The 15,157-nt window shown below is 43.0% G+C and overlaps 1 protein-coding gene across 2 annotated transcripts in view; it reads right to left on the reverse strand.

Annotated features, from left to right (window-relative positions):
- Positions 1-15,157, reverse strand: part of ncanb (neurocan b) — a 202,194-nt gene that overhangs the window by 15,793 nt on the left and 171,244 nt on the right. For both annotated transcript variants that reach the window (XM_054789127.1, XM_054789128.1), the window contains 3 exons: positions 8,029-8,187; positions 6,597-6,679; positions 5,292-5,436 (listed from right to left, as the gene is read on the reverse strand). In XM_054789127.1, coding sequence (XP_054645102.1) covers positions 5,292-5,436; positions 6,597-6,679; positions 8,029-8,187 — 387 coding nt within the window. The remainder of the gene's footprint in view (positions 1-5,291; positions 5,437-6,596; positions 6,680-8,028; positions 8,188-15,157) is intronic.

A 15,157-nucleotide genomic window follows, 5' to 3' on the forward strand; every position in this document is an offset into this window, starting at 1 on the left:
GACCTCATTCTGAATTACTACGGGAACTTCAGACTCAGAGTCACTTCTGGGAGCACAACATCTGACTGGCACAGGCTCGAAAAGGGCATTATAACTGGGTGTACGATCTCAGTTAGCCTTTTTGCCCTGGCCATGAACATGGTAGTCAAGGCAGCCGAAAGGGAGTGCAGAGGTCCTCTGTCCAAGTCTGGCATTCGGCAACCACCCATCAGAGCCTTTATGGATGATCTCACCGTCACCACGACATCTGTGCCTGGTGGGAGATGGATACTCCAGGGCCTGGAAAAGCTCATATCCTGGGCAAGAATGAGCTTCAAACCAATTAAATCCAGGGCAATGGTGTTGAAGAAGGGAAAAGTGGTAGACAAGTTTCGCTTCTTTGTGGATGGCACGGCAATCCCATCTATTACCGAGAAACCAGTCAAGAGCCTGGGCAAGATCTTCGACTGTAGTCTCAGGGATTCTGCATCAATCCAAATCACCATCAAGGAGCTTGAGACGTGGCTGTCGGCAGTTGACAAGTCTGGCTTACCCGGCAGGTTTAAGGCGTGGATTTACCAGCATGGCGTCCTACCCCGGGTACTTTGGCCTCTGTTGGTGTACGAGGTGCCCCTGTCGACTGTAGAGACTCTGGAGAGGAGGATCAGCACTTACCTCCGTAGATGGATGGGCTTCCCACGCAGCCTATGCAGTGTAGCAATGTATGGGAGGACCAACAAACTACAGCTCCCTTTCAGCAGCCTTGATGAGGAGTTCAGGGTCTCTCGCACAAGTGAGGCCTTGCTCTATCGTGACTCCAAGGACTCTAAAGTAGCATCAGCGGGCATCGTGGTGCGAACTGGCAGGAAATGGAGGGCTCAAGATGGTCTGGTGGTGGCTGAGTCCCGGCTGAGACACAGGGCTCTGGTGGGCACAGTGGCAATGGGTCGATCTGGGCTGGGTGCGATTCCTCAACCTTGCTATGAGAAGGCACATGGAAAGGACAAACGAGAGCTAGTCCTGAAGGAGGTGCGGGCAGGGGTCGAGGAGGAACGGACCAGCAGGATGGTGGGCATGCAGCAGCAGGGAGCATGGACAAAGTGGGAGGGGGTGCTGGAGAGGAAGGTGACCTGGTCTGAGATCTGGAAGGCAGAACCCCAGCGCATCGGGTTCATGGTCCGTGCTGTTTATGATGTCCTGCCCAGCCCAGCCAATCTCCATCTCTGGGGCATGAGTGACTCTCCAGCATGTGCCCTGTGCTCCAGGAAAGGCTCTCTGGAGCACATCCTAAGCAGCTGCTCAAAAGCCCTCGGGGAGGGTCGTTACCGTTGGAGGCACGACCAGGTGCTGAAGACTCTTGCTGAAACCATCTCCAAGGCCGTGGCCAAAAACATCAGCCACAAGCAACAGCTTGGCAAGAGGAACATTGCCTTTGTCAGGGCTGGAGAGCAACCACTACCACAGCCCAAACCAGCTGGCTATCTCACCTCAGCAGTGGACTGGGATCTCCGAGTCGACCTAGATAAGCAGCTCAAGTTCCCAGACCACATCACAGCAACTTCCCTGAGGCCAGACATCGTGCTAGCGTCAATCTCTTCAAGGCAGGTGCTTCTGTTAGAACTGACAGTTCCCTGGGAGGATCGTATAGAGGAGGCAAACGAGCGGAAGCGGTCAAAGTACCAGGAGTTGGTTGAGCAATGTCTAAGAGCAGGGTGGAAGGCACGATGCGAGCCCATTGAAGTAGGGTGCAGGGGCTTTGCTGGCCGCTCATTGTGCAAGGTTTTCACACTACTTGGCATCACCGGGGCTGCAAAATGGAAAGCCATTAAGTCCACCATGGAGGCAGCAGAGAGAGCCTCCAGGTGGCTGTGGATCAGGAGGAGCGATCTGTGGGCCCATGCTACTGGGACACAAGCCGGGGAATGATCAACCCTAGGCTGGGTCACCTGAGTGAGGGCATATGATGTTGAAAGACCCGAAACGCCCGATGAACTCAGGAACATCACTGATGATGTGTCCCAGTGCATCTCACGATGTATCTTTCATTCATTCATTCTTTCTTGGTCTTCCTAATTTCAGTGAGGCATATCATGCACTATCTTGAATAAAAAACTGTGACAATGCCGTTAAAGTACAGCCGTTCACATGTTTCATGCTTCTATCATTTGACATCAGCACAGTGCTGTTTTTTGAGGGAGTCAAAATCAGGCATTATGATGATCTACATCACACCCAGCTTCTTCTGAGTTTGAATCTCATCTCAGAGTTTTCATGAATTTACACAAGTTTTCCTCCCACAGTTCTAAAACATGTATATTAGGTTAACTGGAAACACTAAATTCATATTTTCATCTATTATTATACACATTTCCACCACTTGGGGTGTCACTGGAGTCAATATCATACAGTATTTCTCCATCACAGAGGAGAAATATGACCTTAGGGGAAAATTTAACTTAAAACACTTATATGAAAACCCACAGCATTTCTGTATGTGGAATTAAATTACAGTGTACCGAGATGAGCAAATTCAAAAACCAATACAAGCAGTTGATGTTTGCTAAATACAAGGCAGAAGAGTCTTGATCATTACACTGATTGTTCTGTCATGCTTGTTTTTTATTGTTATTATTTATTATTACACTGATTATTATATCAATATATGACATGGAATGCAGGAGGTGAATAATATGTGCTGTACAAGATGTGGAATGGATGGGGGGTAGGATTAAATAAGCTTTGCTTCTTCCTTTTCCTTTTGGGCATGTGGAACTGTGAAAGGATGATTCATGAGATGTATTCCATTGTAACCTTCATGTTCAAATAAACTAAACCAAACCAAATATGGACACGGGGGGAGGACCACGACGCAAACTCAAACCCCCGTATCACTTCTGATGGAGAGGTGATCATCTGAAGTAGTTTCACAAACTCTATTTAAAATGTAAAGTGATCCAATAAATACCCATGTAATGTGTGGATATTCCTGCCGCTGCTAACTTTTACGGTGTCTGTGCCAAATGACATGTGGATCACTTTAGGGCAAGACATGCATCCTATGATGTAGGCTAAACAGCTTCACAATTTAGCAAATGTCAAACTACACAGTCAAACATCTTTCTAGTATAAAAAAGTAAATAACTGAAGTGCAATTGGGTGAATTCCCTAGAAGGGGTATGTTCATGTTCAACCCATGGACACATTTACTTCCTGCTTCCTGGGCATGGGTCCTTTGGAATAAAAAATCATGCAGAACCAACTGTGAAGAAAGAATGAACACTTCAGTAGAAAAATGCTTGCCAGTGTCTTATTTTTAAAGTGACCCTAAGCTGCAGTTGAGTCCGACATGTAAAAAATTGATCATTCAGAGGCAGAATGATACATGAGCCTGCCAGTCTTGAATGATTCATCACGGACAAATCTGCAGATTCACACTGTCCCCCCCAATTTGAAATGTGCAAAAAAGTCATCTAAACATTAGTGGAATGACAGACCATTGCAGGGCTGCTCTAAGCCAGAGCACCTAAAGGGTAAATGAGCTGACATTTTAAAGTGGCGTTGCATAAAAACACAGCACCTTCTTTGTGGTCCATGTAAGATCTTACAGTTTTTTACAATCACTTTGACGCTAACCTCAGAAGTTTTTGCTCAGCTTTCAAAACTCCACATACAAACCTCAACACAGATCATCAAAATAGACTAAAGTCTAAACCAGGGGTCACCAACACAGTGCCCGCGGGCACCAGGTAGCCCCCCACGACCACATCAGGTGCCCGCAAGCCTGCTTTTCATTCAGGTTTTCAGTTAATAATGTGAGAACACTAGAAAGAAATGTATTCTGAAACATAAAATGTGAGTTGTGGATACCAGCATTTTGTGAATGTTTTGGTAAAACAAGCATACTTGATTTGTTTGGGTTGAAATAAGGTATAAAAATCATTTCTACAAAAATGAGTAGCGCGTGGCCATTTTCATTTTCTAAAAGTAGCTCTCACAAGGAAAAACGTTGGTGACCCCTGCTATAAACACTTCTTCAACTGATTGTATCCAAGCAATTCCACATTACATGCAAGTCAATTGATTACTGAACTTAAATCACTTGTACAAAATGACACTAGTTAACATCATAGTATTTCTATTTCAAAATGGAATATACACATTACATATGATACAACTGTCTTACTCAAAATGCTAAGTATCGGTACCATTGTTAAAAAAATGGTGTGGTTCAAAATGCACAGATTCATGGATACCCTCAATTGATGGATATTCATGGATAGGAATGACAGCTCCAATTACTGATGATTGCTTTCATATTGTGGTAAGAGTATATTGGTAAGGTTTGCATCCAACAGCATGGAACAGGCAGATCAGATCAGAGGTAAAGCAGTGAAAGGACGTGGTCATGGAGGCGAGGGAGAGAAAAAGATTTGGTAGAGGACAAGGACCCCTTCATAGACGTGGCCATGGACCTCCTCAGAGAGGGGGGCATAAGTCCCAACAAAGAGGGGGCCATGGGCCTCGTCAGAGAAGGGGGTGGTAGAGGACAAGGCCAGGGACCAAGACAGTGACAGCCACAATCGGCTGCTGCCTTGATGCAGCTACTACATACAGTATAACGGCAGACCAATGTCAGGCCTGGATTTTCCCCCTATTGCTTGGCAAGGGAAAATATCCACTGTGAGGATGACAAGAATCTCTCGCCAACCCCAGAAGAAATAGTTAATGCAAATGACGATTAACAATGTTACAATATTGTTTTTGTTTACAGCTGTTCACTTTTTACATGGCGGTTGATCAAAATGTTTTGTTTCACTGACTTATGGCTACTTTTTCATATTTCAAACATACATTTCAAATTTTATTCAATGTTTCCACTGTCTCTATTGTGTAGAAGCCCAAAAAGAACCTTATTGAAACATGCATCAAGTGTTTTCTGCAGTGATGTAACACTTTGCACGGGAGCTATTGGTATCTTGACCCAAGGTCGTGTTCCTACAGTATTTCATATTAGCTGAGCCATTGGAACCAAAGATTCAGAAGTGCAAGTGTTTGTCAATGATATACAAACACAATGCAAGGTTCTGAAGAAGTGGTGGGGCTGGGGTGGGGGAGTTACAAGTGCCGACCTTGATGAGGTTTGTTTCAAGAGTTTTGAAAGCTGAGCGAGAACTTCTAAGGTCAGTGTTAAAAAACTGTTAAGTATTTAAGAGCAGATTTGATCCATCACAGTCTCCTTTAAAGCATCTTCGATTGTGATTTTTCACAATCATCTGCTTCCTTACAGTTACTACGACTTCCTGTTTCCTCACCTGTGCCTTTTTTGCACACGTAGGGCAGGTTGTAGTTGCACGGCACGTCGTTCCATTTGCCGTTCTCGTGAGAGATCATGACCACGCAGTCTTCTCCTCCCGCAAAGAAGTTGTCGGGCTGGTTCGTGCGCCAGTTCTCGTATTGCTGCATAAGGACATGATTTAGGAAGAGATTCCCTCAATTGTGGATCGAATTTTGACATTTGAGAGAAAATGAGAACATTCTTGTGAAAATTTAGTGATGCAACACAATCCATGCTCTGATATTTGCCATTTGGCTATACTCTACTAAAAAGAGCACATTGAAGTCTATCAGGGTTGGTTGATTGAACAACTCTAAATGTATTATTTATCAATTTATTACTTAAGGTCAAGAAAATCCAGGACCCAAACCATCGTCTCACATCTTCTCACCTGAAACCACATCACATCTCTGCAGATTAGTGAGCAAAAAGTATTTGACTCTGAAAGGTTTTCTTTGATCTTTTTACATTTTTTTGGTGCTACTCATTCCAAATATTAAGTGGAATCTAAAGTTGAACACCCCACAGCAGACATAACAACAGTTTGGGGAAAAAAATCCACCCCTAAAGTTGCACAAAACTGAGTTGATCATGCAAGAAGTCAGCATGAGTGCTCTGCTCATTAAAGGATTAACTCTCTGCATGCTTTTTCTTTGGCTTTTGTTAGTAAACAACCAACAGCATCAACAAGAGCACAAATAATACACAGGAAGTCACCTATTTTCAGTTATGGTGAAGTGCTTTATAGTTTATTTTTATGTTTTACAGTTAACTTCGTTTTGCACTTGTGTGACAAGGAGGAACATTAAAAAGTGAATGTATTATTGTTTTTTTTATGTTAGAATATGCATGGCGATTACACTTGTGTGACAATTCACAGAAAAAGTCAGTCTTTCATTGGTTTTACTTTGTAACATATAACAGTGGTTAACTTCTTTTTACACTTGTTTGACAATTACAAATGTTTTGTTCTTTTATTTTGTAAAGGCAACAGTAATTAACATATTTTTACACTGGTATTACTGTCAGTATTGTTTAAAAGTGTAAGTATTACTGTTAACTTAAAAAAAAGATTCTGTTATGGCCAAAGATTATTTATATTCCCTCTATTTAATATCCAAACAAATCAGAGGTTGACCAGCGTCCTGGAAGGATTTGTGCTGGACCTTAGCGGTTGTGCTGCCGTTCAAGCTATAGTGGCGAATACCTGATACAAGCAGCAAAGGTTAATACATAACATGACCTTTTTTGAGCCATGAATGTGACAAAGCTGCTTCCTTACCAGGTCCATCTTGTCCGTCCACTGAAAGTCATCCTCCACTGTGCGATCATTCAAGCCAATCCAGGTGTTGTCGTGACTTATACCTGAGCAGGAGGAAACTGCATCAGAAGTGGACATTTCCACTACACTACATTTCCCATAATCCCCACGGTCAAATGAAGGATGCTGTGATTTAGCTAGAAGTGCACTGCTTGGTTGACCTTTTAATGTACAAGTGTATTATGGATGATTCCCTGTGTAAGCCATTACTCTGCTCTGAAGCTGCAGACAGCGACATCGTGCTCACATAATAATAAGTCCCCTGTGACTACTTTTTCTGTTTCCATGTGAAAGCAGAAATGTCACCAGTGACGTTTCTGGTTTAATCTTGCTGTGCTAGCTTGTGCTCACACGCCACAGTGCTTCAATCATGTTGTATCTCATTAGCATCATCACCAGGCTCATTAATCTCCCTAATGACGCTGATCTTCTTATTGCAGGGGTGGAGACATCTATTCTTCAGGCGATTACATTTTTTTCCGTTAAATACACGTGTGGAAGAAAAATGGGAGATTTTCACCCGGGTTGCAAGGTGAGGAGGTAATGGAGCACCACAGAGAGGCGTCGTGATGCAGATGTCAGTGAGGTAATACCACCTGAGTGCGACAAAGTCTATGCTGTGTCCATTCACAATGAAATCATTAAAGCGGGATTAAAATTGCTGGTTTTACTGTATCCAATTTCCACACATAATATTGATTTGTTTATCCCTTTTGCAGGGTGCAGACGAAATCAGCTCACTGCAAGGCACCTGTTTCCACATAAATCACACTCAGACGGAACATGACACCGTATTAAATGCTGTGTCAAAGACGCTTACATCACAATGTACAGCGCCAAAGGGCGATGAACAGACTCCCTCAGGTGTTTTTTTTTTCAAGCCGCGAGCACAGAAAAAGACCCCGGAGGGCCAAAAAGTGTAGCAATACATATCCTGCTGCCATTGAGCGAGACAAGACCGTAAAACAGAAGAGCAAATTTGAGTTACACCTAACAAACAAGAGCAGTTGAAGACAGAGCTACTTTTTTTCTTTCAACTGACCGAACTTAATTGAAAAACAAGTCAGAATATAGGATGAATAACAAATGAGACACAGGGATACTTTAGTTGGTATGTATTCTTCTGTTGTGCTCCAAAAAGGTCACCAACCTTTTTTTGACCCACGGACCGGCTTGCGTTGCCACAAATCTCAAAAACATTATAGCGATCTAATTTAATGTATCTTATTTATTATGTATTTGAGATTCTGCTCACTCCTCCTCTGCTCCCGATGATTCCAATCACCAACATTTCGAGAGCATCGCCAACTTGGAAATGCTCCAGATTGCAGGAAATGCAAAAGGCACTAAAACTCATCATCCTATAGTTTAAACTCTCTCCTGTCCCGCTCACCTCTGATGAAGTTCTGCTCGGCCGAGCTGTGAATGCTTGCCAGGTGGCCGCTGTGCTCCCTGCAGACCTTCTCAGCATCCTCCCAGGTGTGTCGGCGACTGAAGTACCTGTAGCAGTGGCCATGGAACTTCCTCCATGCGTGATCACAGCCTTGGGTGTCTGCGAGAAGCACAAAGGTGAAGGGAAAAGTAGTTATAGCGTATACTCATATGTGATCATTATAGTATTGCTAAAACCAACCTTATAATGGACTTTTCAACAGTAGGGTATATTGTATGTATTTATTTGTGAAAGCTAACTCCTCTGCTCCTGACTAACTAGCAACTAATTGGTCAATAGGCTGGTCAACTGACAATACTGTATATGTATTACATGTATGCATTTTGATCACAACCCATAGAGGGCGCCACAAATGACTGTTTGAAAGCCAGTATTGACTCTGCTATGAGACCCTTTAGTGAGAAAACGTTTACGTTTGATGCTGAGAGGTCAACGTGAAGCAAAGACAAAGACGATTGTATACATGTTGCCATTTGATCCCGTGTCATATTATAACAGAATATTGATTAGAGCTGCCTCGGGAGGTCTCAACACCTTTGTCGTCCAGTGCGGACGCAACCTGCAGTGAGACAGCCAAGTCCAGTGAAAGGCTCTTTTCATCTATTCAAATGACAACTCTCTTTAGAAATCGCTTACAGTGTGGAGCGCCGGTTTGGTAATTAAGACTCGTCACGTTGCTGTCAGTGCACAGACCTCTCATTGCTACCCAGTAGCTCTGTGAGCCAAAATGTGTACATTTGATGTCGTTTGGACTCAGTTTGTCCCATTTCCTCTCAAGATCTACACTCCCTTGCAGCTCGCAGATGGCCTCCACTTTTGCACTAACAAATCTGAAGCGACATCAGTAAATTGGGGAATTGCAAATTGGGCCGTATGGGGCCCTGCTCAGTATGCATAGATATGCAGTTTGGTTGAAGGACAGAATACGAGCAACGACGAAGAACAATATTATAAATTCCTTCTTGAGGACATGCTGCATTGAGCGCTTTTTATACTTTCAAATACGCATGATCCATTCATAAGATGTTTCAAGGCAAAAACCAAAGTGTATCAGTAATATTTCCGACAGGACTTTGTGTGGTTAAGGTTCTGTTCCTCTCTATGGCAACTGCATATGTAATAATGTACAGTATGTACAGCATAGGCTACAATACAAAGGGTAAAAAGGTGTTTTGTATTTTTAAAAATGTGCTAGAGATATTCACATTTATTTTTATTCAATTGTAATACTATATAACATCTTCAATGTGATTTCCAACATTTGTGATGCAAGGTTGATGTGCTTTGCAGGATTCATATGAGCTTGATGCAATAACTTCACATTTTCTTGGCAAAGCAAAACATATCAAATGCTTGTATTGACATGTTTGTTAACATTCATCTGTTTCGGGTGCCCTATAACCTTGTGCTTTAGAATAAAAATGTATGGATAATACTGGGGTGTCAGAAAACCAGGACACTCAGCCTGACAATCATATACTCAAATGATACTCAAAGTTCACTCAAAGATCTCTTACAATTTCAATACATACTTCAATACATATTTCAATACTATCCATAACCAAAGAAAGTTAAAAACTTTAAAAAGCAGAAAATCATTCCAAAAACAGAACAACACAGAAGAAACCTGAGGTCAAATTCTTGTTAAGTTTTGGAACGTAAGCAATGTTTTCAGGAAAAACGTGCCCTCTAAAGTCGAAAGAAGCTGGGAATTTGAACCACCATTGTGCATGATGTCCCCAATTTCACGAGATTTCAACTCTGCAAGCGTCGAAGGATAATCTCTGTATGTTTTTGCTTTTTCTTTGGCTTTGTGTGTGTTTTTTTTTTTTTGGCAATACTCTTCACAAGCCTGCATCCCCCCTGGTGGCAAGGTGTTCTGCCGGGAGCAGGCCCGGCGATGCTCCATGGAGGGAAGGGAAGTGTGGCGGGGACCGGGGCTTCTAGCAGCCCGAAAACAGTGTGTGAAAGTCAGCGGCCAAAACGGCACTACCAATTATTCATTAAATTTTTTTTTTTTTTTTTTTAAACACAGATATAGCCAACAGAGAATGATCGAATGCAAACTACAGCCAGACAGAGGACAGAAACGGAAACAGAGGAATGCAAGATGAAAGCTCAAGCGGCATGTTTCCTTCTCGCTCAGATCTCCAGCTTAGTCTCTGCTGATTTAGTCTCCCTCTCGCTGACAGAGCCAGGCTCAAAGCTTGACACCACATCAACCTCTTCAAATATTTAGACATTATTCATTTTGTCTTTCTTTTTATTTTTTTTCCTCCTCTGCCACCCCATCCCCTTTTGGCTCTCTGTCACGCTGTGAGGAGAAACGAGCTGCGTTCTAGCGATTAATATTCCCAAAGAATTTAGAAGAACGGCATTTAGGGAAGAAAAGGCCTCGCGCTTTCCACTGACTGATGGGCTCATTTATCCACATGAGCCAGTTCTACTTTTTTAAGTCGAGGGAGCAGCGTGTGTGTGTGTGTGTGTGTGTGTGAGATGCATCCTTTAGCGTCTTTCCTACAAGCAGTCTGGTGTGTGCCGGTTGCAAGACAAAGAGCGAGGGGAACGAGGGTGAGCTTGCTAATGGTTGGAGACAAAGGTGAGCATGTGAGAGAGTGTCAGTGGAATAATTAATGTAGCCTTGATTAATGGATTGCCCTAAGACTGTGATTCTCACAATTACAAGTGATGGATGTTACAGTAAATCAGCCAAAGGGCCAAACGTGCAGAACTGATCAGCGTGGACTGATGCGGATGGACGAGGCTGAGGTGAAGATGAGGGCAGTGTGGGATTGTAACTGGATTCTTTACTGAAGTCTTTATTGTCATTATGCGCATACGTAAGGGCATTTTGTTTGATAGCTCTCAGCATATCAGGCACAAGGACACAGGAACCCCCCCTCCACAAAAAACAACATTGTAAATAACACACTATAATACAAATAGAAGTCATAAATCATATTGGGAAGGGGTCCTGCAGAGGATAATCCTGCTCGTTTAGTGACACAGGTAGTATACCGACTCGTATATAACACAGCATTTTACGCTAGAAAAAAAGTCTGAAAAAGCCAAGCGAGTCGGAGCTTTTCTTCCCGTCACTCACACACACACACCAGTGCCCTAGTTGGATGCAAGATGCAAGCTAAAAAAAAGTGTCTCAAAGAGTGCTAGCAGGTCAGCAAACAACAGAGGAGGAGTTATGGTGCTAATGTTAAGATAATGGTGATCAATGAAGCAGAGTCATTAGCCAGTTGCTATTTCACAGATTATGAAAAGATGAATTCAAAAAGATGTATTTTGCCTCTGATTTTGTCTTCAAAGAAGGGTCGCCTTTCAGTCTGGTCAACTTGTCCTGTGTGTCGTACTTAAGTTAACAGCTTGCGCATTGTCTAGTGGTCCTACATGAGTTAAAGTTGAGCTTTAGCTCGCTCGCTACAGCCGGAGAGAGGAGCCACGCCTGTCACTCTTTCACACACAAGCACAATACATACAGTGACCCTCTGCTTGCTTGGATCGACTCCGGCTCACGTTCTCTATTTCGCTGTATATCGGTCTGAAAACGGCTCGTGTCACTTTGGTCACTGGCTCCACTCCGAACTGTTATTTTTAAGTTTTCCTTTAGGTTTTCCTCGGCTCAGCTTGCATCTGAAGTTGCTCGGCAAACTTGTTTCGTTACGTATGCGGTGCATTTGACAAGACAGAGCTGTAAACGGCTTATGCTGCGTCGATCCCTGCCAGTGTTTTGTTTTTTTTTTTTCCCCCGTCTGCTTGCTTCTAACGTCGCGGTACTTTTGATAAAACTACAGTGAACAAGGCTGACAGATTATTTCCCTGTTTGCCACCACTGGTTGTTTGCATGAATCTCCAACTTCACACAGATCATTAAAAAATAATGAAATAATAAGTTTACAGACCACTTACACACGTACACAGTACACATGTAGCTGAATAATAAACAATATAGCAACTTCTGATCAATCCATGTCCATTTCAGGCTTAAAATAATGTACCAATTTAAGCCCCAAATTATAAAAATATACAACCACGCCCACTCCGAGATGGGTGAACAGATACAAACACAGATACAGACAGCGGTGGTGTACTCGCTCATCCCTAATTAGAAGTCATCGTGATAAACCTTTTATAATGGCACAGGTTCGACTCTGATAGAGGCTATTTCTAAAATACTTTTTCTATAATAAAAAAAAACTTCTCCACACTATATGAGGTGTGTCACAAAAGATATATTTCAAATCCAAACTACAAACTGCAAGTATTCCCCTTTGAAGTAATCCCCCTGCAGTCTAACCTTTGTACCCAGAGAGCTGTTCTTCATGCCCAGGAACTGCAGGATGCTCAGGGCAAAATCAAAATCATGTTGATCGCATTCTTCGATGTGAGGGGCATCGTCCACTGGACGTTCTCGCCACAGGGCCAGACAATCAACCAGCATGTCTACAAAGAGATCCTGCGGCGTTTTGTTTCATTCAGTGCGCGAGAAGAGGCAAGAGTTGTGTCAGGACAACTCGTGGCTGCATCACCATGACAACACGCCTACTCACAATACCCTGAGCATCCGAAAGTTCCTGGCCAAGAAGAGCACCGTCGTGCTGGAGCAACTTCTCTACCTGGCTTGTGCAAAATTCAAAATTGAATTCAGAATGTCTCCCAAATTCCAATAGAATTCCATGAATTTGAATTGAAGTTTCAAACAAGAAGTAGAATTGGAATTAAAATTTTAATTGAAGGAAGCAGAATTGAAATTCCATGAAATTCCGTTTGATAATTTTGGTGTATTCCAGAGTCATGCTTCACAGCATTGACTCCCAACTGGTGGGTCGTAACCGAAAAGTGGATCGCAGAGCCGTTTCCAGCGGGTCGCAGGTCTTTGCCAAGGCAAAAAATAGTAATAAAAAATGTAATGACCCGATGTCCGTGAATGTACCTTGAGGTGGGTGCGTAGGCAGCTGCCTAACTATTGTAAACAGTCCCTTTAAATATAAGATGTTAGAGAAGTTTAAGTTAAAAAATTTCTGCAATTTGGGTCTCCACTTGTCAGTGAGCAGTGATAGTGGGTCCCGCAGCCAAAAGAGTTGGGAAACATGGCTTTACAACAGCGGTTCCCAAAATTTTTACAGTTGAGCTGTCATGTTTTGCAGGACAGGAGCACGAAACAGGAGCGAGTGCTTCCTGTCCTGCGCTCTTATTTTGGCAATGTATACTTCCGGCCGGGTGGAAGAGGCAGCCGCTTCACACCTGGTGGCCGCGCAGCTGTTGCCAATTATCATTCGTGGCGGTTAAAAAACCAGCGTCGTCAGACGTACGGCGCTGGTTCATAGTCGTTATTGCCACTGTTGATGTTGCCATTGTTCCTTGTCTCCGTATCGGTGCCTTTTCCTCTGTCGCCTTTTGTTTATTCCTGCACCTGTACAATTAAAGACTTTTTGTTTGCACGCCAAACGCCCCATCTGTGCATACCGGGGGTCAAGCTTCCGACAGCCAAACCGGATCGTGACATGAGCTTTCGTACCCCTTCAGACATTTGATCTGAAGCCATGTACCACCTACTCCAGCACACTTAAAAAACATAAAGCGTTTGATCTTAATCAACTAGAAATATTGAACATAATTAATTAGTTAATTATTTTTTATTTAATTCCAGGTCAAAATATGTATTTTGCATGGTCACATTTTGATAAAGTTTGACATGAGCACTGATAAATAGATAAGTACCGTATTTTCCGGGCTATAAGTCGCACTTTTTTTTCCTGGTTTGGCTGGTCCTGCGACTTCTACTCTGGAGCGACTTATATATATATATATACATATATTTTTTTTTACACTGACAGCCACGAGAGGGTGCCCTGGGCTTGTGTGCCAGTGTTACATAGTATATACACTTGTTACACTTCCATACCCCTCCATGGCACTAATGTGTTAGGCATCTGTGGAGTATGTCTGTTGTATGGAGCTGTCAGTTGCGCTGTCGCTATGCTAGAGACAAGATGTTGCTGCCCGCTCTGGAATAAAGACACCCAAACAAGAGATAAGTTTCTCTCCTTTCAAGCATAATCATATTCTGCAGATTACAAGCTGCAAGTAGTGAAATATGCAGCCGAAAACGGTAATCGAGCAGCAGAAAGAAAGTCTGGAGTGAATGGGAAACCTGTGAGGGACCGGCTAAAAGTGGAGGATACTGCAATGAAGGAAACAAAAAAAGCTACTTGGGGTGAAGAACATACTACGTTAGCACTGAAGGCAAATAATAACAGGTGGCCTCCTGTAATGCAAGGGCTGTATGTAAGGAAAGAGGATGTACAGTACAGCACTACACAGAAAAGGAGAGATGCAGGGAGAAAGTGATCCGCCGTGACAGAAGGAATGATTTCTTTTTAAAATGCTTCACGCCACCGCTTCCCCTCCTCGTTATTCTCAGCGTGTCTGCAACATGTCGTCTGCCTCTGCCTCTGACGACACACTCAAAAGTCGTCACATCTTTCCTGCCCACTGATGTCAGCTGGCATCCCGCTTGTTGCTGCCGTCACGTTCCTTTCATACATAGCACGTGGCGACAATGCAGACGTTTTAATGCCACGGAAATGAAGTTTTGCAGCATCAATCACTTTGCGTTCAATGTTAATCCAGTTGTTTGGTTTTTGGCTTGTCGTCGAGGCGCTCAGGACTAAAACAATCGTCGCCTTGTTAGCGTCGGCAAACAAGATGATCTAGTGTACACGTGAACAATTGAAACCTGCCTGTGTGGGATTTATAGTGGGAATTACTTCGAAAATTTAACTAGGCTGGGAATTCTTCATGGGATAAGACCTTTTTATTTGATGTACTGGTACAATTAGTGTTTTGTCAAGGCTTGGTGGGTTTACACTGCATGTCTTGATATCAATATAAATTTAGTACTTATGATTATTTGTTCTGTTGACATGTACTTTGAAGTGATCCATATCTGATATCACTTATTCGCTTTTTTACTGAAAACCTGAAACAACCCGCATGCACACATGCCTGAAGCACATGCAAACAAGCACACACCAGCACAGTAAACGTAAACGTA

This window comes from Dunckerocampus dactyliophorus, chromosome 10, assembly GCF_027744805.1.
Source record: "Dunckerocampus dactyliophorus isolate RoL2022-P2 chromosome 10, RoL_Ddac_1.1, whole genome shotgun sequence".
Classification (NCBI taxonomy): domain Eukaryota; kingdom Metazoa; phylum Chordata; class Actinopteri; order Syngnathiformes; family Syngnathidae; genus Dunckerocampus; species Dunckerocampus dactyliophorus.